The sequence below is a fragment of the Microtus ochrogaster genome, chromosome 19 (genome assembly GCF_000317375.1).
Source record: "Microtus ochrogaster isolate Prairie Vole_2 chromosome 19, MicOch1.0, whole genome shotgun sequence".
In the NCBI taxonomy this organism is placed as follows: domain Eukaryota; kingdom Metazoa; phylum Chordata; class Mammalia; order Rodentia; family Cricetidae; genus Microtus; species Microtus ochrogaster.
The window spans coordinates 3,631,078-3,658,433 of record NC_022021.1 but is presented as its reverse complement, the minus strand read 5'-3'; the positions used below and the strand labels follow the sequence as shown (position 1 = coordinate 3,658,433).

General features: G+C 38.2%; 1 protein-coding gene across 1 annotated transcript in view; it reads left to right on the top strand.

The window, feature by feature from the left end:
• Window positions 1–27,356, top strand: part of Ankrd31 (ankyrin repeat domain 31) — a 155,623-nt gene that overhangs the window by 17,920 nt on the left and 110,347 nt on the right. Inside the window, exon 4 of the mRNA XM_026783825.1 lies at window positions 8,018–8,058. Coding sequence (XP_026639626.1) covers window positions 8,018–8,058 — 41 coding nt within the window. The remainder of the gene's footprint in view (window positions 1–8,017; window positions 8,059–27,356) is intronic.

Sequence of the window (27,356 nt, the reverse complement as noted above, 5' to 3'; positions counted from 1 at the left end):
TCCAGGAAGGTGAACATCCAAACTGGCTAGGCCCCCACAAAGCCAGAACAAGAAGTAGGATCAAAACCCAGTGCCATTGTCCTTGGCTTCTCAGCCACTATATTTTTTGAGTGAATCTGGAATTAACTGATTCTGACAGACTGACTGGCCAACAAGCCTCAGGGATCTTTCTGTTTCTGCCTCTCCAGCATTGTTTTACAGTTGGAGACCACCACGTCTGGCTCTCATGTGGACGCTGAGGATGGAGCTCAGGTCCTCATGCTTGCAGAACAAGCACTGTACTGGCTGGACCCTCTCCCTAGTCCCCACCCATATGTTTTAATAGCAGGAATGGCAGGAATTCCAGAGGTGACTGAAGATTTATTTAATACCACACCTAGGAAGGTTTATTTCATAAAGTATCGTTGATAAAAGGAGAAAATTCAGTGCCAATTTTTTTTCCTTGAAACGGAGATAGCTATATTTGGCTTCTGATAATCTGTTTAAATTTTTCTTTTGAAATTTCTGAGTTAAGAAGAAACAGTTTTCAGCTAGCTTTTGAACTGAAATAAGAAGTATGTATGCATGTATGACTATATATTCATATATATGTATGTTTCCATTCTCCTGTGGTTCTGGGGATTGAACCCTTACTCTTACCAGGTGAGTACTTTAACAGTAAGCTATGTTAATAGCCCTTCAGAAAATTTTTCTGTTTATTTTATAAGCACTTACAGTGTGATTTTGTGTCAGGCTCTCACTTGCACCTTAGAATATGGATTTGAGTCTTTGATTATCATAGTACTTAGAGTAGTTTTTAAAAATACGGATTACCAGACCTGTACTGAGTAGGAAATGTCCAATGTTGTCGCCTCCTAAGTAAATTCCAGTAATCAGCAATTTGGGCACAGTTGCCTTAGATGCTTCTGAGTTAGTGAATGTGCCTTTCAGAGGTTATCATTAGATAGTCAATTAGATATGTTCATTTTAAAATCAGGATGTGAAAGATAAATGAGTAATTAACATTTGTCCCTCTTTTTAAAATAATTTCAAAATTTCATTGGAAAACTAGAAACCTCTTTTATCTTTTCCTTATACCTCCGTTTGTTTGGGGCTACAGTGAAAGGTAGACAGTGTAATGGACCTATTTAAATATCTGTAGCACATTTTAGTAAATCATTTTCTAAACTGACATATGTTGCTACTTTCATCCAGCTTTGTTTTTGTTCTATCAAAAGAAGCCTTTAAAATTTGACTGTCTGAGAGGAATTTAGTGTGTCAGAAATAAAAACATGGAGGGACCTGAAAAGATGCTTTCCCAGAGTTATTTAAAAGAAAACATACTATTTTAATAAATTCAATCAGACTCCTAAGTAAATTTCACCTAAGAAATGAAGTGCCAGTGGCAGGTCACAGGAGACTGTGGCTGTCATCCAGTGTTCTATGAGAACAGACCAGGAAGGAAGATCTGGGTGGGATTCACACCATGCTCCTCAGTAGCTCTTTCCCATTACTTTGTGCTTGGCATTGGAATAACCCTGTCTAATCTTTATATTGCTATATGACAAGCAGTTTATGTTCACTTTTTATCATTATGAAAAAATGCCTGAGAAAATGAAAGCAAAATATTTACTTTGGTTAACAGTTTCAGAGAATTCATTCCAGCATTCTGGCTCCATTCCTATAGACCTCATGACAGGGAGCATAGGTACAGTGGAGCTGCTCTTACTCATGACGGCTGAGAAAGAGCGAGAGAAGAAGGGGGGCAAGGACAGGCTGACAGAACACAGGAAGAGCCAAATGTACTACTCAAAGGGACGGACTGCTTCCCTACAATAGGCCTACCTCCTTAGTGCTACCAGCTGGTACCAAGCCTTCAACCTGTGAGGAGGGGAGCACCATTCCAGGTTCAAATCGTGACACTGTCTTACATTCTTACATGCCTAAATTCTTATTTGTTTGAAGAATTTAGTGATATGTCTAGAGAGAAAATTGGGAACATAGGTATCTATCAGAGTAGTTGGCATGATAGTCAAGTACTAGGTATCTAGTTATCCTAGGCCAATAGGTATCCAGGTATTTGTGTAAATGAGGGTGGTTTGGATGAGACCAGCATATCTCTCTCTCTCTCTCTCTCTCTCTCTCTCTCTCTCTCTCTCTCTCTCTCTCTCTCTCTCTTTCCTTTTTAATCTATACCCCTGTGCATGCTGAGTAACTGTCATTGAGCTGTATCCACATCCTCAGTATTTAAATGTGTGCACTTGAGTAAAGATGTCCGTGTTCTCCATATTATCTATGGGCTGCATCAAAAAGCCTGGTTTGAAGAAAGATGTCTACTTTTCCCAGAAAGAGAGAATGGTTCAGTTGACTGTCTTTGGACTTTATCAACACTGTTAGTTCCTTTATTTTAATTAATTGATTGATTATATAATATGTGTATTTGTGGGCACATGCAAATTTGTTTTTGTTTGTTGGTTCTAACACATTATCTGCATTGTCAGCTTTCCTAGTTTCTCTGCTATGTCATTAATTCTTCAGGTTTCAAGCCCAACAATTTGCACTGCAGATTTGGACATAATTTCTATAATCATGGGTTTCAACTCTTTACAATAAACTATTTATTTATTCATTTGTCCTTTGGGGTCTGTTTTTCTGAGTGACCCTAACTAATTACAGTGGGTAGCATTAATTTCATAATCCTTTTCTTTGTCATTTGTAAAAGATGCTTGCTTGATAAGAAATGATTATTCGGTCCTGCAGTTATTACCAGCAGGGCAGGTCTCCACATCTCCTCTTTGAAATACAGCTCAGTATTCAAGTAGTATGAATCCAAATTGAAGGCTTCCTCCTTCCGCTTTAAAAAGCTGTTTCTTTAGTTTATGTGATACAGAGGCCAGAACTGGAGTTGAAGGAGGCTGTGAGCCATAATGTGGGTGATGGAAATGGAACTGGTCCTCTGCAAGAACAGCAAGTGCTTTTTTCTTCTGAGCAGTCTCTCCAGTCCATCCTCCTTCCTCTTTTATGCATACATGGAGGTGGAATCGGTTAACTTGAATCCCAAAAGGAATGTAGAAAGGGCACTGAATAGATCAACGTGTGCTTGATAACATTTAATCGAAAGGAATTAGCAAGGTCAAGGAGAGGAATTTTTTTCCTTTTCTCTTCCTTCTTCCTCTTTTCTCTCATCCCTTCTTTTGCCTTTTTTTTCCTTCTCTTTCTTTCTTTTGTCTTTTTAAGCTCCAGTGAGCAGGTAGCAAGCAACCTTTCCTACCATCTGCCACTTTGAGGTAAAAATGCTGAGATGCCCAAGTACGGGGTGAGTTTTCAAAGCTCAGGGCACAGGGAACACTTTGACTCTACTGGGATGATCACTAATACTATTGATGTCCCTTTTCTGATTCAGAAGCTCATTCTGATTTAATTCTTACAGTTCTGGAGTTGTCCTTGCAGAACTTTTGGTGGTTTAGAAGTATTTCTGGGAAGTAGTGTGATTAAAACAGGGCTTAGGACTTGGCCCAACTTGAGCCAAGAAAGTTCTAATTCAATCACTTTGTGTTTAAGTTATTCTTAAATACTAATAAGTAAAATGTCAAGCAACTCTTTCAGCATTTGTTAGTACTGAAGTAATGTATAGATGGTACTTTATATATTATCTATATGACAGCCCCTAATGAGCAGTCATGTGTATATGTAGAATAATTTAATATTTTTAAATTGCATAAACAAAACTAGGCTCCTTAGTCCAAGAGAAGTATCTGTTAAGGAAATGTTATCAATAATTTATAAGTAAAACACTGGATATTTGTTATGAGTAATCTGCTTTAGTGCATGTGAAAGTAGTTTATGTTAGATACTAAGTTTTCATAGAGAACCAAGGTGTTTGTTCTGATTTTTTGTTTGTTTGTTTTTCCTGGCTTCTTTGCCAATCTCAGTAATCCATCTGAAGAGCTGAAGAGAGTGATAACACAATAAAGAGTGATTTCTTTAAAGACATAAACAGATTTGGTTCTTTTTAGATCCTCCAAATTGATTCAGTTAGCCTAATCTCTCACATCGTACTTTCAAAAAATAAAATAGTAAGACACCTATATAGTTTAATGTCTGGTCAAAATATGAAGATGTAGGAGCTAGAAAAAAATGTATTCATGTATATAAAAGAGATAGTTAGCAATTCAGGTCTCTTATGAAAAAAAGACGATGAAAGTGTGTTCTTCAGTTTATTAACTGATCAATGAGTAATACCAGCCACCATTGTATTTAGTGTCTTTAGCTCTTGAGTGGATTTGTGTCTTGTGGAGAAGGAAATGAAGAAAACAACTAGCTGTCTTTGTAATTACTTCATGTGAAAATTGTCATGAGTAGGTGCCCTCCACAGGAAAGTTCACTGGCCTTTTATGAAGATAAGTGAAATGGGCAAGATAGTCATTTGATTGAATTGTTTTGTGGAGATGCAGATATGTTGTTACAGAAACCTTAGTCTAGTTTCTGCAGGCCCAACAGGGACGCTATTTCTCTGGCCTGTGTGGAGGCCCAGCATTCTAAACTACTCAAAACATAAGTGCTCATCCAAATTGGGCTGGCATCTGGTGTACAACCAGCACGAGGAAGGGGGGCTCACCTTAACCCATGCTGAAGAGATAAGCAGGATAATGAATTATTTTAATAAAATACTATACTTTTCCTTCTCAGAATTTGCACTTCCTGGTACGGCCCCTGTGAGCTTCCATGTAGTTTGTCTGAGTTTGTCTGACTCAGAACAGTGTAACTTACTTCTGTCTTTTTCTCTCAGCCCCTAAGTATGCTTTATTTATTTGTTTGTGTTGAGTTTAAATCCCAGTTAATGGAGATCTGCGACCACTGATGTAATAAGCCAATCCACCTGAATTAATAAATCCAAGTTTATTCTGAGCACAGCATTCCTAGGTGACCCTAGGAAAAGTTGAGGAGACCACTAGGGGAAACCATGAGGTGGGGGCTTCTTATGCCCTGTGGGGTTGAGCCACCAATGGTGCGCCTTCTGGAAGGGGGTAGGGGTTTGGGGATGGGGGGGTTGGGGGGGAGGGTGTGGAGTAATGCCCCCCTGAAGATGGAGCTCTCACCTGAACATTCCAGACTCATGGATGCCAGGAGCTGGGGTGACGCCTCCAACCAAACATTCCAGACTCTGGATATTTGGCTACCAGGGGCTATGGTGAAGCCTTCACCCAGACAGTTGTTTGTTTGTTTTTGTGCTCTAAGCTCTCTTGCTCCTCTAAAAGTTCCTTTTATGCTGTGTGGGTGACCTCTTTGCCAATTTATTTAAAACATGACTCTACCACCCCCCCCCCCCATGCTCTGGTCAGCTGCTGAGATTTACAGCTTGTCTACCCTAGGGTTTTTCTTTTAAATGCTAATAATTTTTTTTCAAGTTTCCATTTGAGTCATTCTTAAATTATTTTATTAATGAGACTAAGAACTACAAGAAGGGACTCTAATTTACTCAATAGCAGTGCCTAGACGTATGTAGGTCCATTCTTAGTAAACTGATTCTGGGATGAGGCTAGTTTCGTTTTACAACCTTTGAGTCTCTGAGTTTTATAAAGCCTGCGTAGAAGGATATACATATACATGGGACATGGGTGGGTAACTCCCATGTCTGTAGACTCCATAATCAGTGAATAGAATGAACACTAATTGGAGAAGATGAGGTGATTTATTTTCAATTTTTGAAATATTTATATTATTTGAAGTAATAGATGGTCATAGGACAAGGGAGAAAAGATTTTATTTTGATCCCCTTTGGCTAGCTATAGTATGCTTATAATTGTATTTGTTATCTCAAAAAAATTTTAAGGTATTTTGTTGTTGTTGTTTTGTTTTTCAAGACAGGGTTTCTCTGTAGCTTTGGAGCCTGTCCTGGAACTCACTCTGTAGATCAGGCTGGCCTTGAACTCACAGAGATCCGCTGATCTCTGCCTCCTGAGTGCTGGGATTAAAGACATATGCCACCACCACCTGGCTTATTTCACTTTATTTTTAAATTACAATGGTGTAGGAGGTTCTTCTATGTGTTGCTTTCATTGGTTGAATAAAAAAACTACCTTGGCCTTTGAATAGGGCAGAACATAGGTAGGTGGAGTAGACCAAACTGAATGCTGGGAAGAAGGACAGAGTGGCAGACGCCATGAAGTTCCTGCCTGAGACTGACACTGGTTAGGCTCTTTCCCAGTAAGCCACGACCTCGTGGTGTTATACAGATTATTAGAAATGGGTTGAATCAAGATGTGAGAGTTAGCCAATAATAGGCTAGAGATAATGGGCCAGGCAGTAATTTAATTAATACAGTTTCTGTGTGGTTATTTTGGGGGTTAAGCTAGCCGGGTGGCCGGGACGACAAAGCAGGCCTGCTCCTCATATAACATTATAATACTACATAATTTCCTCCCTTCCCTGAGGAGGACTGTTTTTCCTTCTTTCAGCATTCCTCAGTTGCCTATAGTTCTTTGTCAATGGTGGGGCACTATGACATTTTCCCTTTCCATGCTGTGCATCTATTGGTGTATTTCTTTGGGTCTTCTTTAGACACCAGTATTGTTGAGGTATCGTAAGTGAAGCATTCCTACCATTTCTAGGAGATATAATCTCACAGCAGCTTTCCTGGTCCTCTGGCTCTTACAGTCTTTCTGCTATCTCTTCTGTGATGTTCCCCAAGCTTAGGTGCAAGAGCTGTGTTGTAGGTGTGTGGATTGTGACTGAGCACCCCACTGTCATTTGTTTCTCTATATTTTAATCAATTGTGCTTTCTGTGTTGGTCTTCTTTGGTTGCAAAGAGAAGTTTCTTTGAAGAGGGTTGAAAGTTACACTTTTTTATGGTTATAAGGATAGATATTTAGAATGCAGTTAGGAATTAGGCTGGTTTTATAAAGTGGTAGTACTAGGTTCTCTTCTAAGATCTATGACCTCACTACCCATAGGTGGTTGACTAGGTTTTCACTGTCAGGCATGTTTTCTTTCCTGTTAAGTGGCCTTAAGTTCAGTTAGAGAGCTGATGGTTACCACTGGTACTTCAGGGCCACTGTTGCACCCCTAGGCCTTCTTGTTATGCTGGTTGTCATTGTAGTTCATAAGCATTGCACTAGGTAAGACTGTTGGTTGCTTCCTACCTTGGAAGCTTCCATTGCCCCTCCTGATACTATGCAAACTTGTCCTTAGGGAAGAGGCTTTTAGGTCAGATTCAGTTTAGATCCTCCAGGTCTTATGTCTGAAGTACATGGTATCTCCAGCAATACGAACTTACCACCAGCCCCTCGGAGACAACCAAGGGCAGCAGTAATAGTCTCTATATATAGTTTTGAAAGTCTCTTGACCTCCCCTGACCAACAACTCCAAAGATTTCCTGTGCCTGGTCTTGGAGTTTTTGTTAGATAGTTTGTGGGTTTTGGGCAGAGTATTATCAGCCCAAGTAGCAGAACTTTAGCTAGATATGCACTGAACATTAATTGGAGACTCTCATATATCATGATTTATATGTGTTTGTGTGCTTTTTCTAAAAATATAGGATTGTATTGTTCTGTTGTTAAAATGTTTGTATATTAAGGCCAGTGCTTTATTCTCAGAAAGCTGTATCTATAGATCGTAGAAATAGGCAGGGGACTCCCAGAGCAATTTTAAAAAAAAAATTTTTTTTTGACGATGACACCATATTTAAGGCAAGGTTCTTTTGAAAGTAAGCAAGGCAAATATACTATGAAACCTTAAACTGAAACATTATATCAGTGAATTTTATCTTTTTTTGAACAGAATGCAGTAGCTTCAGTTTTTCTGGTCTGATATGAGGATAAAAGAAACTGCTGACCATTTAATGTACAGAAGGAGGCATATAAGGGAGAGTCTGAAGGAAGAAAATATAAGGAGAAATGATATAACTATATTAAGATCTCAAAAAGAAAAAATGAGGAGCTAAGAAACACTTAAGAATTCTCTGGAATGCTTCACTTTTGGTTTGTTTCATTATTATTCCTTAGTTTGGAAAATAAAACCTACTCTTTTCCCCCCTTAGGATCCTCAAGATGAAGCAACACAAAATCAAATTCTGTTACAGTTAAGTACAATGACTTATGGCTTCTTTATATTATAGGGTATTTATTTTATTACTGTTTGCAGAGCTGAATCTGTTTTTATAGGACTTAAAATTATATTCTGGAATGTTAGTGGGGTAAATAATAGGTTGTTTTATAAGCATTCAAGATTAATTTAATGTGAAAACTTAGAGTAAAATAACTTTTTTCTGTCTGCTAATTGTATTTAAAAAGTGAATTTATAACATAGCATAAAGGAAGATCTTGTAGAGTCTTTGGTGTAACAAAACTTTATATTCCTACAGTTCTTGAAAAACAGTGGTTCTCAAAATACAGCTTGTAAACTCCCTGGTAGTTCCTGAGATTCTCTTAAGAGCTATTTTATTAATAATACTAACATATTTGACTCTTTCTGTGGGGTTTACATTTGCACCAACAGTAACCAAGGAACCAAGGCAGCCGTGGCAGACGGTACTTGTAATCATCTTGTTTTTAACTGCTGTGTGCTAATTGTAAAAGGGAAATGATGTTAATTTTACTGAAGAATGTGTTTAAGGAATATAGGTAGGAAAGGAAGGGGGAAGGAGTTTGGGGAGACATCTCTTCTGGGAAGAGACCTTCCAGTGTGGCTGCTTTGAGGCAACAGACATTCTTTTGTACATTGCTCTTCCATTTTCTCTGCCCTCCAGTGGCCCTGGAATTTGGTGTAGATGAAATTCATATCAGTGTGATGGTAGAGTTTTATGGACATTGCTTGATTAAGATAGCAGGTCTGGACCAATCAGAACATCAGGCCTTGTCCCCAACTCAGGAAGACATCTGCTGCTCAGGTGTAGGTAACATCAATCAAAAGAACAGGTACAGGTCACACCAATCAGAAGATCAGAGACCCTCTGATGCAACAAAGGCCAAGATCTAGAAGACCAGCCCCCAACTTGTACAGAGACTCCCTATTAGTTCAGAGGTCATACCGGCCACCAGAAATCTGTGTCACAAAGACCAGAGAGGAAAGAAACCAAGGAACAAGATACCCATACAACAAAGACAATTCAGAAATCAGCACCTAGACCTATAACCATCCTAAACCCAGATGCCTAAACACCAGTGTAAGACTACAGTCAACAACAACCAGGGCAATATGAAACCACCAGAGCCCAGCTATCCTAAGACAGCAAGACCTGAAGAAAGCAACCTTACAGACAACTACTGTGGGAGCCCCTTCTGCTCCTTCAGCAAATAGCCTTTAAAATACCAGTCAACTTGGGTTTAGTCTCTTATACTAGAAATGCAGCTGTAAAGCCTGCACTCGCTCTCTTGCTTCCTGTTCTCACTTTCAGCTGCTAGACTCTGTTCCTATTCCCCATTCGTGCAGAGGACTGTGATCTAGGACAGTGATCTGTGAGTCTCCTTTTATAAATAACCCTTTATTATACAAATTCTGAACTAGTGTGGGATTATTTTGTAACTTTCGCCATCATCTGGTGCCTGAACATGGGGACCAGACCACACTTTTTGGGATTGGTCTGCCAGCTGCATGGTACATTGGGCACTGACTCCCGCCCACTACTCTAGTTGGCCTTCAGACACAGCAGGCTACTGCTTAGCACTCCTTGGCTCACTTCCCATGCTACCTCTCTGTGTGTTACACACCAGCCCACACACTGCTGCCTGCGATCCCTGCAGTGTACACAGTCCGCAACTCATATTGACGAAAAACTTTGGTTTTTTTTTTTTACTCCCTTGAGCCTCAACTCTCAGAATCGTTTGATCAGCTTAATAACTGCTCTTAATTTATTAGATAAAGCATATTTTTTAGTACCTAAGTAAGCAACGTGTTGTTTGCTGCTGCTAGCGTCTCTCAGCCACCTGCTGGCCCATAACGATTATAACACCTACACCAATTCATTGTAGTTACTTTATGACAGGTAAGACCTGACAAACTACAAAAAAATGACTGATAGCATCCAGGAGTTCAGTAATTATTTTGCTTGTACTGTGGAAGGTGTTATGCAAGACTTACACTATTTTCCTTCCCTTTATTTGATTCTAGGAATTAGCTTTGCTTTCAAGAGTATCTCATTAAAAAAATGGTTCAATACTATGGAGAGGGATAGCATCAGTTTGACAAAATTATCTGAAAGAATTTGTGCTGTTGAATCTAACTATCAAAATCTGTTGAAAAGTTATGATATGTCCAAGGATGAGAAATTATCTTAAATGGACAAGTTTCATACCTTAGAACAGAACACTGGACAGGAGATTCAGACTTTAAAAAAGCCAGTAGTAAAAAGTTGAGAAAATATTGAGGAATTTATTGAAATTGATGAGCAGAGACAGAAGGTACAAGGACAGGATTTAGCCTCATCAGTATGTGCCAGACCCCTAGATGACTTACATGGAGTTTCAAGTGCATATCTGGTAATTTCCTCAGAAAAACCATCTGGCACAAAATACCCTAAGGTAGTCAAAGAATATGCATGGGAACCAATACATATGAGTGATTTAAAAGAAATAAAGCAAGCAATAGTTTCTTATGGGCTATATTTACCTTTTGTCTGGGAAATGGTGAAAACGTGGGCTTCAAGTACTAAGCTACCTCACACTATTGGCTTGGCAAGGGTCATTACTCTGATCCTTAGGAACAGGCTCACTATGACGAATGCACCTTGTCCCAAGCAGCACAGCAGCTTTAAATGCTTGGGACAGGATTCAAAGACTGAGTCATATATTAGAGTTAAACAGGGCCAGAGAGAACCCTTTACTGACTTCTTACAAAGATTAACTAAGGCTGTACAATTAGGAGTGACAGACCCTGAAACTAGATGTATACTAATTGAATTCTTGGCTTTTGAAAATGCCAACTTAGAATGTAAGAAGATCTTGGGTCTGTAAAGGTCAGATTAGCACCCATAGATGAATGGATCTTGCATACAATGAATGTTCAAGCATTTGACTATAGTACTGAAGCTTGGGTAGGAGATGCAATTTCCAATGGTATGAGGAGACAACAAAATGCCAAATGTTTTAATTGTGGAAGAATAGGGCATTTAAGAAGGGACAGTAGACAAGTAATTCCTAGGAATAATGTCTCCTCTAGGAATGACAAGAATAGGAGGACTCAGCCTTCTGGTATGTGTAGGAGGTGTGGCAAAGGTCTACATTGGACTAATGAATCTAGGTCAAAAAGAGACAGACAAGGCAACCCGATACCACCAGGAAACTCTTTGGGGTGCCTCTCGTAGGCCCCGATGTCAAACAAGGCCCAGTCATTCCCAGTCACTATGGACAACATGTCTCACCAGGAAAATTAAACAGTCCAGTGCCTACTGTAAAAAAACATACTGTAGCCGGGCAGTGGTGGCGCACGCCTTTAATCCCAGCACTCGGGAGGCAGAGGCAGGCGGATCTCTGTGAGTTTGAGATCAGCCTGGTCTACAGAGTGAGTGCCAGGACAGACTCCAAAGCTACAGAGAAACCCTGTCTCGAAAAACCAAAAACAAAAAAACAAACAAAAAAAAAAACCCATACTGTTCTGGATGATGGAGTAGACCTGGAGGATGAGTCAAAAATTCCAGTAGGAAATAGGAAATGTATATTTTAGCAGACTTCTATAAATGATCAAAGACCAAAGCTAAGAGTGCGTAGAAGTGACACTGTAATTGAGGGATTACTAAACACAGGTGCAGATATGACTATCATTACTCCAGAATCTTGGCATCCAGATTGGCCTCTTCAAGTTGCAGATATTCAATTCCTAGGAATTAGAACCCTATTTCAAGTAAAACAAAGCACGAGGTGGGTCGAATGCATAGGGCCAGAAGAACAGAAAGGAAGGCTGAGGCCATATGTAACTAATATTGCAGTGAATTTATGGGACTGTGACATATTCAGCAATGGAATACCCAGGTTAACATTCCTGCAGTCGCCAAAACTCATGTTTCTGGGAAAGATATTATATAATATTATAAATAAAGGTCACCAGCCATTCAGGCTGTACAAGAGCACAAAGCAGTTCCTCAAACCTTCAGAGGTTCTAACAGCCTTGCCTTTAAAATGGTTAACTGAGAAACCCATATGGGTTAAAAAAAAATGGCCGTTAATGGAAGACAAACTGCAGGCTTTACAATAGCTGGTACAGGAGCAATTAGATGCTCACCATATTGAAGAATCAGCCTGCCCTTGGAATTCTCCTGTATTTGTTGTTAAAAATAAATCTGGAAAATGGAGAATGGTGACAGATCCAAGAGCTATCAAGAAGGTTATTCAACCCATCGCCCTCTACAGTCTGGAATTCCTCTGCCTTCTCTATTATCAAAAGGATGGCCTCTCATAGTTATTAATTTAAAGGATTATTTCTTCATTTATACCTTTATAAGGAAAGGATCAAGAAAATTTGCTTTCACAGTGCATACTTATAATAATTCTCAGCCTAGTAGGAGTTACCAATGGACTATCTTCCAACAGGGCATGCTCAGTAGTCCCACCCTGTACTAAATCAGCCGATGAAATAATGTGTAAGCAGTTTCCTAAGTCTATAATCTACCATTACATGGATGACATTTTGTTTTTTGACTCAAATTCAGATACTTTAGAAAGAATGTTTGAAGAAGTAAAGAAAGTCTTACCTAAGTGGGGATTACAAATTGCTCCTGAAAAAAATGCAAAGAGGAGATTCTGTCAATTACCTAGGTTACAAAATAGGTTTTCAGAAAATTAGAACACAAAAGGCACAAATTTGGAGAGACCAATTGTGATCCTCTTAATGACTTTCAAAAATTGTTAGGAGATATTTCCAGTCAATGACTGGCTGTTGGGATAACACTTGACCTAATAGTTCATTTAAACAAAACCTTAGATGGTGACAAAGACGTAAATAGTCTCAGAGAATTATCAGCTGAAGTGGAAAAAGAACTGATGGTCGTTTAAGAGAAACTATAGGAGGCACATGTAGATAGAGTAAATCCAAATCTTAATTGTATTCTAGTCATATTGCTATCCAGAACTTCCCCTACAGGAATTTTAATGCAGAGAGAAGATATTATCTTAGAATGGATCTTTTTTATCACATAAACTAAGTAAAAAAAATTAAAACTTATGTGAAAAAGTCTTTGAATCAATTATAAAAGGAAAATTGAGATTTCATCAGCTAGCAGGAATAGACCCAGCAGAGATTATAGTTTCTTTTACTGCTGGTGAAATTAAAAAAATTAAGAGAAGGCAATGAATCCTGGCAAAGAGCTTGTGCTAATTTTATGGGAGAAATTAATAGCAATTATCCCAAAAGTGATAGAATTAACCTCATAAAGAGAACACCTTAAATTCTTCTCCAAATTTTATGTGATGTACTAATAACTGTAGCCCGTACATTTTATACAAATGCAAATAAATCAGGAAAGGCAGGTTACAGATCAGAAGAATTAAATAAGGTGAAGCAAAACTCTTATAATTCTGTCCAAAAGGCAGAATTATATGTTATTCTCATGGTACTAAAGGATTTTAAAGAACCTTTTAATATAGTTACTGATTAGTAGTATGCAGAAAGAATTGTCTGGCATATTGAAACTGCTGAGTTTATACCAGATGATACAGAGTTGACTTCATTATTCATTCAGGTTCAAGATACAATCAGGACTAGGCTTTGTCCCATATATATAACATACATCCAATCCCATACTGGTCTGCCAGGTCCTCTAGCACAAGGTAATGCAGAAATTGATCGATTATTGATTGGAAGTGTGCTAAAGGCACCACGATTTCATAAGAAACATCATATCAATAGAAAATGTTTAAAGAGCTTTCTATTACATGGCAACAAGCTAAGGAGATTATAAAGAGATGTCGTACTTGTTCTTTCTATAATCAAACACCATTACCAGCAGGGAGTACCCCAAAGGGTACTCAAATGAATGAGATCTGGCAGATGGATGTGTTCCACTTTACAGAATTTGGAAAATTAAAATTAAAATATGTACACCACACCATTGACACTTATTCAGGTTTTCAATGGGCAACTGCCTTGAACTCAGAAAAGGCTGATTTAGTAACCACACATTTATTAGAAGTTATGGCCGTCATGGGTATACCTGCACAAATGAAGACAGATAATTATCCAGCATATGTGTCTGTTAAGTCCATTTGAGTCATAACATCTGTTAGTTCTCTTATTTCTCTGTTAATTTTTTGTCTGACAGATGTCTAGTGGTGAGAATGGGGTGTTGAAGTCTCCCACTATTAGTGTGTGAGGTTTAATGTGTGATTTAAGCTTTAGAAGTGCTTCTTTTACATATAAGGATACCTTGGTATTTGGGGCATAAACGTTCAGTATTAAGATTTCCTCTTGATGGATTTTTTTTCCTGTGACTAATACGAAATCTCCTTTGTTTCTTGTGATTGATTTTAGTTTGAAGTCTATTTTATTAAGTATTAGGATAGCTATACCAGCTTGTTTCTTAAGTCCATTTAATTGGAAAAATTTTTCTCAACCCTTTACTCTGAGGCAATGTCTGTCTTTGAGGTTGAGGAATGTTTCTTATATGCAGCAGAAGAATGGATTCTGTTATCATATTCAATCTGTTATCCAATCTGTGTCTTTTCATAGGTGAGTTGAGTCCATTTATATTAAGGGATATTAATGACCAGTGATTACTAGTTCCTGTTATTTTAGTTTTCATTGTTGATGATGTTATTATATGTACTTTTTCCTTTCTGTGGGATTTGCTGCTGTGAGATCATCTAGTGTCTGCAGTAGGAAGGCCGCTTGTTGGTTCCGGCCACTTAGCCCTGAAATAATCTCATAGAAACTGTATTAATTAAATCACTACTTGGTCCATTAGCTCTAGCTTCATATTGAATAACTCCTACATCTTAATTTAACCCATCTCCATTAATCTGTGCATCACCACGAGATCGTGGCCTACCAGCAAAATTTCAGCGCATCTGTCTCTGGTGGTGGCTCCATAGCTTCTCTCTGACTCTGCCTTCTCTCTCCCAGCATTCAGCTTAATTTTCTCTGCCTACCTAAATTCTGCCCTGCTTTAGGCCCAAAGCAGTTTCTTTATTCATTAATGGTAATCACAGCATACAGAGTGAAATCCCACATCAATTGTCTGTGTTTTGTGGATGTAGCTAACTTCCTTGGGTTGGAGTTGTACTTTGTATAGGGCTGGGTTTGTGGCTAGGTATTGGTTAAATCTGTTTCTGTCATGGAATATCTTTTTTTTTGTACATCTGTGGTGATTGAAAGTTTTGCTGGGTATAGTAGTCTGGGCTGGCATCTGTGGTTACTTAATGTCTGCATAATGCTTGACCAGGACCTTCTGGCTTTCGTTGTTTCTTGAGAAGTCAGGTATGATTCTGCTAGGTCTGCTTTTATATCTTACTTAGCCTTTTTCCTTTGCAACTCTTAATATCCCTTCTTTATTCTGTATATTTAGTGTTTTGATTATTATGTGGCAAGTGGACTTTTTTGGTGTCTGTTTGGTGTTTTGTAAGCTTCTTGTATCTTTATATACATATCTTTTTTTAGGTTGGGAAAGTTTTCTTCTATGATTTTGTTAAATTATTTTCTGTGCTTTTGAGTTGGACTTCTCCTTCTTCTATCCCTATTATTAAGTTTGGTCTTTTCATGGTGTCCCATATTTCCTGGCTATTTTGTGTTAAATTTTGTTAGATTTAATGTTTTCTTTTACTGATGAGTCTATTTCCTATATTGTATCATCAATGCTTGAGATTATCTCTTCCATCTCTTGTATTGTCCTTTTTATGCTTGTGTTTGTGGTTCCTGATTGTTTTCTCATATTTTTCATTTTCATAATTCTCTTGGTTTGTGTTTTCTTTATTGTTTTTATTTTTATTTTCAATTCATGTATCATTTTTTTCATCTGTTTGATTGCTTTTTCTTGGTTTTCTTTTAGAGATTTATTGATATCTTCCATTTTTTTTGTTTGTCTTTTCCTCCATTTCTTTGAGGGAATTCTTCATTTCCTCTTTAAGGGCCTCAAACATTCTCCTAAAGTTATTTTTTAGGTCATTTTCTTCTGCTTTATCTATATTTGTGTGTTCAAGTCTTGCTGTTGTAGAGCCACTTGTTTTTGTTGATGACCTGTTGCTGTTTGTGGTTTTGAGTGTGTTCTCACCTTGTCTACCCATGTTTTTCTCTGATTGGTGTAGTTAGGGCTGTGTCTCTGGTGATCAGTCTTCCAGGTGCCAGTGGATCCAAAGCTCACATGGTTGCTCCTCATGATGTAGTCAGGGCCATGTTTCCCGGAGGTTGCTCTGTGCTCCCAGGGGTAGCTCTGCATTCCTGGAGGTTGTTCGGGCCTGCTCCTATGGAGTTTGCTTGCTTGGGCCTGTTCCCTTGGAGGTTGTTGACTCACTCCTGGTCCCAAAGAGGTCTCTGGCTCAGGCCTGCTCCCTTGGAGGTCCATATACCCTTTCCCACAGAGATCTCTCTCTCAGGCCTGTTCCTTCAGAGGTTCCTGACTAGCACCCAGTCCTGCAAAGGTCTCTGGCTCAGGCCTGGTCCCTTGCCAGTTACTCTCTTTTTGTCTTTGCACACTCTTAAGAGACCATGTATGCCAGCCCAGACTAATATACCCAGCAAAACTTTGAATCACCATTGCTGGAGAAAAGAGAATATTTCATGACAAAGCCAAATTTAAAAAATGTCTATCTATAAATCTAGCTCTACAGAAGGTGCCAGAAGAAAAACTCTAACCCAAGGTAGTTAACTGTACCCATGAAAGCACAGGCAATAAATAATCGCACAATAATAAACAGCAAAACCTAAGAAATCGGGACACACACACACACACACACACACACACACACACACACACCCTCTATCACCACCACCACCAACAATAACAATAATAAAATAACAGGAATTAGCAATCATTGGTCATTAATGTCTCTTGATATCAATGAACTCCATTTGGCAGTAAAAAGACACAAGCAATAGAATGGATGTCAATGCAGGATTTATCCTTCTGCTGTATATGAGAAACACACCATAACATCAAAGATAGACATTACCTCAGAATAAAATGTTGGAAAAAGGTTTTCCAAGAAAATGGACCTAAGAAGTAAGCTGGTGTAGCTATTCTAATCTCTAACAAAATGGACTTAAAACTGAAATTAAACAAAAGAGATGGAGAAGGACATTTCATTTTCATCAAAGGAAAAATCCACCAAGATGACATCTCATTTCTCAACATCTGTGCCTCAAATGCAAGGGCACCTACATTTGTAAAAGAAACATTACTAAAACTTACATTGCACATCAAACCTCCCCAACTCTCACCAGTGGATAGGTTATCCAGACAAAAACTAAACAGAGAAATAATGAAGCTAACAGGTGTTATGAACCACATGAACCTAATAGATATCTACAGAACTTTTCACCCAGACACAAAAGAATATATCTTCTTCTCAGAACCTCACAAACATTCTCCAAAATTGACTGCATACCTGGGCACAAAGTAAGTTTCAACAGATACAAGAAATTTGAAATAACTCTATGTATTCTATCAGACCACCACAAATTAAAGCTGGCTCTCTGAAGGGGACTCCTGCACAGCAGGGGCTCCCTTCCTGACCCCAGATTAGGTACAAACCATACCCACACCTGTTTTTACAGGTATGTCCTTTTTTATTGGGGGGATTTTTCTTTTTTGGGGGGACATTTTTCTCTGTAGTTTTCGGGCCTGTCCTGGAACTAGCTCTTGTAGACCTGGCTGGCCTCGAACTCACAGAGATCCGTCTGCCTCTGTCTCCTGAGTTCTGGATTAAAGGTGTGTGCCACCACTGCCTGGCAAGATATCCTTTATTAAGCATGGAGAAAAAGTTTTCTGACTTAGGTAGAAAACCAGCAGCAAATGACCTTGCAGGTGTAATTCTAAGAGGAGAAGGGGAGGTTTGTGTTAGAATGGGGTAGGGTATGATGGTAAAGGAGGTAGAGGACTAGGGAGAAAGGGACGGGGACACAGGAAGGAGGGAAGGGATATTTGTCCTGTATAGTGGTATTTTATTTATGTTTTAATAAATAAAGCTTACCTGAAGATCAGAGGGTAGAATTAAGTCACTAGAGGTCAGGCAATGGTGCCACACACCTTTAATCCCAGGATTTGGGAGATAGAATCAGAGGGAACTCTGAGTTCAAAGGCACGCTGTGCTACACACGATCAGTGCAGAAACAGATTCAGGTAGTGGTGGCTCACACCTTTAATTCCAATACTAGGAGTCACACATTTAATCCCAGAACTAATGGGGATTATAAAATAGGAGGAGACAGAGGCTCAGGACTCAATCTGCCTATGCCCAGCCTTGGTAGAGGTAAGACTTTCCTAGTGGCTTGGCTGTTTTGCTTTCCTGATCTTCAGCTTGAACCCCAATATCTGTCTCTGGGTTTTTATAATTCATGCTACAATCCTGAAGAAACAAATTGAAGAGATCTCATATTAGTAATTGAAGAGCACACCAGGAAGCTCTAGAACAAAAAGAAGCAAACACACCCAAGAAGATTAGATGGCAAGAAATAATTAAACTGAAGATTGAAATCAATAAAATAGAAATAAAGAGAACAATACAAAGAATCTATGAAATAGAGTTGGTTCTTTATCAACAAGATACACAAACCCTTATCTAAACTAATTAAAAGACAGAAACAATATTCTAATTAACAAAGTAATAAACAAAAAGGGGGATAGAGCAACAGATACAGAGGAAAATCCAAGAATCATTAGGTCATAATTCAAAAACCTGTATTCCATAAAATTGGAAAATCTAAAAGAAATGGACAATTTTCTTGATAGATACCACTTATCAAAGTTAAATCAAGATCAGATAAACAACTTAAATAGACCTATAATCCCTAAGGAAACAGAAACAGTCATTAAAAGTCTTCCAACCAAAGAAAGGCCAGGGTCAGATGGTTTTAGTACAGAATTCTACCAGACTTTCAAAGGAGAGCTAATACCAATACTACTTAAATTTATTATACAAAATAGAACCCAAAGGAATATTGCCAAATATATTTTATGAGGCCACAGTCACGCTGATACCCAAACCACACAAAGCTTCAACAAAGAGAAATACAGACCAATTTCCCTCATGAACATTAATACAAAAGTACCCAATAAAATACTTGCAAACTGAATCTAAGAATACATCAAAAATATCATCCATCATGATCAAGTAGGTTTTAATCCAGAGATGCAGGGATGGTTTGACATATGAAAATTGTGTCAATTTAATCTACCATATAAACAAATTGAAAGAAAAAAAACCCACATGATCATCTTTTTAGATGCTGAAAAAGCCTTTTACAAAATCCACCAACACCCCTTCATGATTAAAGTCTTAGAGAGATTAAGGATTCAAGGGTCATATCTAAACATAATAAAGGCAAATTATAGAAAATTTGTATATGTAGCCAATATCAAATAAATGAAGAAAAACTCAAAGCAGTACCACTGAAATCAGGGACAAAATAAGACTGTACACTCTCTCCATACCTATTCAGTATAGTGCTTGAAGTTCTAGCTAGAGCAATATGACAACTAAAGGCGATCAAAGGGGGTACAAATTGGAAAGAAAGAAGTCAAGTATTGCTATATGCAAATGATATAATAGTACACATAAATGATCCCAAAAATTCCACCAGGAAATTTCAGCAGATAAACATCTTTAGCAAAGTGACTGGCTGCAAGATTAATTTTAAAAAAATGAGTAACCCTCTTATGTATAAATAATAAATGGCTGAGAAAGAAGTCAGGGAAGCAACATACTTCACAATAGCCACAGATAATATAAAATAGTTTGTTGGTTAGTAACTCTAACAAAGCAAATGAAAGATCTGTGTGATAAAACTTAAAGTCTTTGAAGAAGGAAATCGGAGAAGATAACAGAAGATGGAAAGATCTCTCATGCTCATGGATCAGCAAGATTAATATTGTAAAAATGGCCTTTCTACCAAAACAATCTACAGATTCAGATCAATCCCCATCAAAATTCCAACACAATTCTTTATAGACCTTGAAAGAACAAAACTTAATTTCATATGGAAAAACAAAAAACCCAAGGTAGCTAAAACAATCTTATACAATAAAAGAACTTCCAGAGATATCACCATCCCTGATTTCAAGCTTTACTACAGAGCTTTAGTAATTAAAACTGCATGATATTGGCATAAAAGTAGACACATTGGTCAATGGAATCAAATCAAAGACCCAGACATAAATCCAAACACTTGTGGACTCTTGATTCTTGATAAAGAAGTCAATAATATGCAATGGAAAAAAGAAAGCATCTTTAACAAATGGTGTTGGTCTATTTTGATGTCTGCATGTTGTAGAATGTAAGTAGATCTATATCTGTTGCTATGCATAACCTTCAAGAGTATCAAAGATCTCAACATAAAACCACATACATTGAACCTGATAGAAGAGAAAGTGGGAAATAGCCTTGAACCCATTGTTACAGAAGACAATTTCCTGAACAGAAACCAATAATGCAGTCCCTAAGATTACTAAATGGGACCTCATGAAACTGAAAAACTTCTGTAAGGCAAAGGATGATGGAGGAAGGTCATTGGTTGATTAAATAAAGAAGCTGCTTGACCTGATAGGTTAGAACGTAGGTGGGAGGAGCAGACGCTGGGCGGAAGAGGAAGTGAGGTCAGACTCAACAGCTCTCCTCTCAGGGGCAGAAGCCTCAGAGAGAGACATGATGCTCCACTCCTGCGGGCAGAGGCGAGAGCTGAGGCACACGCGATGAAGCTCCGACCCAGGATGGACGTAGGCTAGAATCATCCCGGTAAGACCGGTGCTACACAGGTGATAAGAAATGGGCTAGTCCGGGTGCGAGAGTTAGCCTAGAAGAGGCTAGATAGATGGGCCAAGCAGTGCTTAAAAGAATACAGTGTCCGTGTAATTATTTCGGGGCATAAGCTAGCCGGAGGCGGCCAGGGTGCTGGGGAGCAGCCCCACCACTCATATTACTACAAAAGGACACTGTCAGTAGGACAAAAAGGCAACTCACAGAATGAGAAAAGTTTTCACCAAGTCTACAAATGACAGAGGGCTAATATCCAAAATATGAAGAACTCAAGAAACTGGACATCATCAAGCTAAATAATCCAATTAAAAATGGAATACCGATCTAAAGAGACTTCTCAACAGAGGACTCCCAAATGGCTGAGATATGCTTAAAGAAATTTTCAGTGTCCTTAGCAATCAGGATAATAAAAGTTAAATTGATTTAGATTTCATGTTATACCTGCCAGAATGGCTAATATCAAAAACACAAGTGACAGCTCATGCTGGGTAGGATGTTGAGTAAGGGGAACACTCTTCCATTGCTGGTGCGAGTGAAAATTTGTACAACTACTTTGGAAATCAATGTGGCAGTTTCTCAGAAAATTGGGAATTAATCTACCTCAAGACCCAGCTATACCACTTCTGGACATATACCTAACGTGTGCTTTACCACACCACATGGACACTATGTTCATAGCAGCTTTATTTATTTATTTATTTATTTGGTTTTTCGAGACAGGGTTTCTCTGCAGCTTTGGAGCCTGTCCTGGAACTAGCTCTGTAGACCAGGCTGGTCTCGAACTCACAGAGATCAGCAGCTTTACTCAAAATAGCCAGAAACTGGAGACAAGCCAGATATCCCTAATTCAAAGAATGGGTAAATGAAATGGTATATTTACACAATGGAGTGTATCTCTTAGCTGTAAAAACAATGATATCATGAAATTTGCAGACAAATGGATAGAACTAGAAAAATATCATCTGTAGTGAGGTAACCCAGACCCAGAAAGACAAACAATGGTGTGTACTCACTTATAAGTAGACAATGACTGTAAAGTAAAAGCTAGTCATGCTGCAGTCCACAGATCCAGTGAGGCTAAATAACAAGGAGGGCTTAAGGGGTGATGTTAAGGATCTCCCTGAGAAGGGGAAATAGATTTTGTGGGTTGCCTGGGTATAGGTGGGATTGGGAAGAACAGGAATAAAATGTGTCTAGAAGGAAAAAAATACTGGGAGATATTACTGGAATTGGGAAGCATTTTGAGGTTGAGGTAGAAACCTAGTGCAATGAAAACTCCCTGGAATCTACAAGAGTAACCCTAGCAAGGGCTCCTAGTAATGGGGGACATGGAACCTGAACTCTATAACCCCACAAAGCTTCGAGTGGAGGGATTGGGACACTAACTCAGTCACAAATGGTTGACCTACAGTCTTTCCTTCCTGAATATTGTTTTGGGACTGGAGCATGGGAGAATTATCATCAAAGAAAGCAGGGAGACTTCATCCAGCAACTGATGGGAGCAGATGCAGAATCCTACAGCCAAACATTAGGTGGAGCTCAGGGAGTCCTGCAGAGGAGGGGGAGGAAGAAGCAGAGGAATCAGAGGGGTCAAAGACACCATGAGAACATGGCCCACAGAATCAACTGAGACTCACAAGGGCTTCAGAGATCAGGGAACCAGCAGGGGTCTGACCTAGGTGTTCTGCGTCTATATTATGACTGAGTAGCTTGGTGTTATTGTGGGACTTCTAATAGTGGGAGCAGAGGTGGTCTCTGGCTCTTTTGCCTGCTTGTGGAACCCTTTCCTTCTACTGGGTTCCCTTATCCATCCTTGATGTAATGATATGTGACTTGTCTTATTGTAGCATTTTATGCCATATTTGATTAATGTCCCTGGGAGACCTGTTCTTTTCTGAAAGAAGACAGAGGGTGAGATCTTGGGAAGAGAGGATAGATAGGGAGAGGAGGCTCTGGAGAGGGGAGGAAGGGGAAACTGCAGTCAGGATGTAATATATGAGAGAAGAATAAAAAAGAAAAGAATGTATTTGATGAAATAGAAAAGATGCTGGGTTTTATGAAGTATCTACTTTTAAGTGTGTATCTTTTCAGTATTCTATGTGATAAAACGAGGTAGCGTAACACACTTCTGTGCAATGTGAAGCAATCAGGAGAGAAGCGCAAGTGCAGTTGCTTTAGTTGTAAACAGCATAAAATCCACTCAAAAAATCAAAAGAATAATTGACAAGCCAGTTATTCACAATTGATTACATTGCTCAGTGGTTCAGAGTGCATACAACTCTTTCAAAGAACCCACATTCAATTCCTAGCACCTGTCTTGGACTGCCCATGTCTGCCTGTAAAGACAGATTCAAGAGATCTGACTTCTCTGGCCTTTGTAGGGATTGGCACTCATGTATATACTCAAACACAAATACATACACATAATAAGAAGTAACTGTTTTAATACTGAATAAAATAAGCTAATCATTTCAATAAAACAACTCTAATGTTGCTAATGAAAAACAAGCTCAAATGTTTTATCTTTTTCATGAAAATTCCATGCACATATACAATGTGTCTTGGTCATACCCACCCCTCAGTCCCACTCCCTCCAGGATTCCCTACGCTTCTCCCTCCCAACTTCATGCCCTCTGTTTATAATTTAAAAACTAACTAACCCACTGAGTCCATTAGTGCTGTCCATATGCGTGTGTGTGGGGTCAGCAACTGGGACATGGACAACCTTCCAGTGTCCACACTCCTGAAGAAAAGTGACTCTCTCTCCCAGAGCCATTGCCCACCAATAACTCTCTAACTGGGGATGAGACTTCAGTAGCCCCTCCTCCCTCTGTGCTAGAATTTTAAACCGTCTTGATCTTTTGTACGTAACCACTGTTGTTGTGGGTTCATATGTGTGGCAGCCATTTCATATCCAGAGGACATCATTTCAATGTTGATATTCCCTGAGCCTTTGTGGGGTACACTGATATAGATATTGCATCCATGGCTGAGTGTTGGTAGTTGCTTCTTCCCAATTTTGAACATTATGGTGTGGGACAATTCTGTATTCTGTCAATGAACACTGATTGGCCAGTTGCCAGGCAGGAAGTATAGGCAGGACAGCCAGACAGGAAGTAGAGGCAGATCAATGAGAACAGGAGAATTCTGGGAAGGAGGAAGCCCATTCCTCCCTAGTCTTTTCCAGACACGGAAGAAGCAAGATGTGACCTGCCCCACTGAAAAAGGTACCAAGCCATGTGGCTAACATATACTAGAATAATGGGTTAATATAAGTTATAAGAGTTAATAAGAAGCCTAAGATAATGGGCCAATCAGTTTATAACTTTTGTAGACCTCTGTGTGATTTTCTTTGGGACCTTACTGGCTGTGTGAACTGGGCAGGACAGAAACCCCAACGAGCAGACCCTCATGTTACAATTGTACCCTGGCATTAACTGCTACCGACTGTGATGCGAAGCTTCAGTTTTAGAAAATGTGTATCATCTTTTTTCTTGATCTTGATGACTTAAGCTTTTCTGATGGAACTACTGGTAAAATTAATGGCATTTTTTTTTTGGTATTTTGTAATGAGATGTGTCAGATTTACATGACTTAATGAGTCTGCTCTGGTTTGCTTTCTGTTGCTGTGATAGTAAACTCTGACCAACAGCATCTTGGAGAGGAAGGGGTTTATCTCACACTTCCAGGTTACAGTCATCAGAGGGCATTGGGGCAGGAGCTGAAGGCAAGAACCTGAACCAGAAACCATGAAGGAATGCTGCTTGCTCTTTGGCTCACTCACAGGCTTGTGATTCGGTAGCTTTCTTATGCAGCCCACGACGTCCTGCTTAAGAATTGATGGGTCACTGTAGGTTGGGCACTAGTATATCAGTTAAGACCAAACAGCCCCTCACAGATGTGGCCACAGCCAGTTTGATCTGGACTATCCCTAAGTTGAGACTCCCTCTTAAATCTGAATTGTGTAAATTGACATCTGAAGCTAAGTAGGACAAATATTAATGCATAATGTTATAGAATCATGCACAAATAGCTGATGTGGTCAAAGTGTAAAGTGGCCCAAATCAGTTGTAGTGTAGAACAAAAGGTTCATTTTCTTTCACTTTCTAGATTTAAGTAATTTTTAAGAACCTTATCGCTGGTCGTGCGACAACTGTTGGAGGAATGAGGAGGAGTGGTGAGTGGATGGTTTCCTTGCCATGAGCTGCAGCAGGTGCTGGTGGAGTTCAGGAAGGGTTCATTCAGAGAGAGCACAGTGATACACACTACTAGTTCCAGAACAAGTTCTCCTGGAGGACGAGATTGATGGGCAGCAGTTTGATATCTGGACTCTGAATAACCTTTATGCAGAAGCAGAGAATCTTGCAAGTCAGTCATATCCTGAGGCCGTTTGGCTTGTTTAACACTATTTACTACCATCTTATGCATGCAAATTCACTATGTTTGAGGATGTTCTGAAGAAAGCCAGATACATTCAAGAACAAAGGTTTTACTTCCACATTAAACTTAAAATTTCAAGCCATTTTCTTCATTTCTATGCTCTCAAGATTTTAATTTGTGTCCTTTGTATTTTAGGGGTTTGACAGCGCTGTGTTTAAGAGAAAGTTAAGAAATATAAGTAATGGCTGATGCAGTTAAAGTTTAATTTTTAAAGACATTGTAAATGCTAATACTGAATTTAATCTTTCAGATTAATTTGTTTCTGGGCCTTTTAGTTATTTAGTAAATCTCATAGATTTCTGTAATAGTTTAATTGTATAAACTTCATTTGTTACTTTAAAGCCTGTGGTAGTCTCTCTGTCTTTTAAACTTATTGTGATATCTGCTGAAATAGTAGCACAACAGTAAAGCCTTTCTAAGCAGAAAAGAATCTTACTATTTGTAGAAGTCGTATAACCTATTAATACTTGCTAACATCAATTAATAATTTATTTTGTAAAAATTGTATAAACTTCATTTTACTTTGAGGCCTGTAGTAGTCTGTCTTTTAAACTTATTGTAATATCTGCTGAAATATTAACACAACAGTAAAGCTTTTCTAAACAGAAAAGAATATTACTACTTGTAGAAGTAGTATAACCTCTTAATTCTAGATAACATCAATTAATAGCATCCATGATTACCCTAAGGTCACTAGAACATTCTTCAGTTTTTAAGATACCACTTAAGATACCCACTTAGACGTGGTCTCTTATAGTATAAATGCAACCATAAAGCTTGCCCCTCTATTGGCCTCAGTTCCTCTTCTCCCCTTTATGCAGAAGACTGTGATCTGTGAGTCTACCCACCCTAAATAAATAACTATTTATTATACTCAATTCTGTGATAGTGTGAGATTACTTTATAGCATCCATCTTCATGGAATTATTACTGTCATTTAAAATTTAACAAATAAAAAATTTAAGTTTCTATATTTAAATATAAATCTATATAAGCCACATAAATAAGTTCTTTGGGATCCTCAAGAGTGTAAGAATTCAAATATCCAAAATTTTGAGAACTATTATTATAAATAATAATTTTACTCAAATAGAATGTATTTCATTTATAGAAATAAAAAAAAGGCTAAGGAAGACTAATACACCATATAACCTAGTGCTTAGAGAAATGCTTTTAACATTTTGGAACATCTTATTTTATGTTGTGTGTGTGTGTGTATATATAATACATATATGAATATACATATATTCATATGTTTTTGTTAAATTTTCCATAGAGATGGGATCATTTTACAGATGTGCTTTTAAATTTTCAGTCAACACTTTATCATAGTTATTTTCTCATATTGATATTTAGCATGCATTTTAAAATTTCACAAATAAAATGGTGTCTGTTTGCTTTTGTTTTAAAAGAGATACACAAAATTATTTACCATGTTATACAATTAAAGTGCCTTTCAGCATGTTATACTTTATTGTCTAACTTATGATTTGCTGAATCATTAATTTAGATTGAACATTTATCTTGTTTGTAGTCTTGCTTAACAAAACTAGTTTCAATATTTAGGAGAGGCTTTTGTGTATTCAGGCTGTGTCTTAACACTTTTAATATAATTCTCGTAATTAGAGAAGAAAGTTCTTTTGATTCAAACTTTTATTTTGTCTTCAATTAGCTTATTCTCAAATTGGACATTCTTTATCAACCTCATAGAAATTGTCATCTGTTTTAAGAGCTTAGTCTACATTTCAGCGTAACTTCTATTGACCACACTCAGTTTGGACAGAAGAAAATGCTGTGTTTGTTATTTGCTTAGGATTTGGATAGCTATGCCCAATACATTAAAAACTCTAGTCAAAATCCTGAAGCAAGAGGACTTTTTATTTTGAATAGGAAAATGCCTTTATTGCATTTATGCAGTAAGGTATTCTGAAAAGTGAAATAGTTAGCTGATTGCTTTCGTCAGTGAGCTTTTTTTTTCATTCTTATATGGATATTAGCTTTTATTATTATTATTATTATTATTATTATTATTATTATTATTATTAC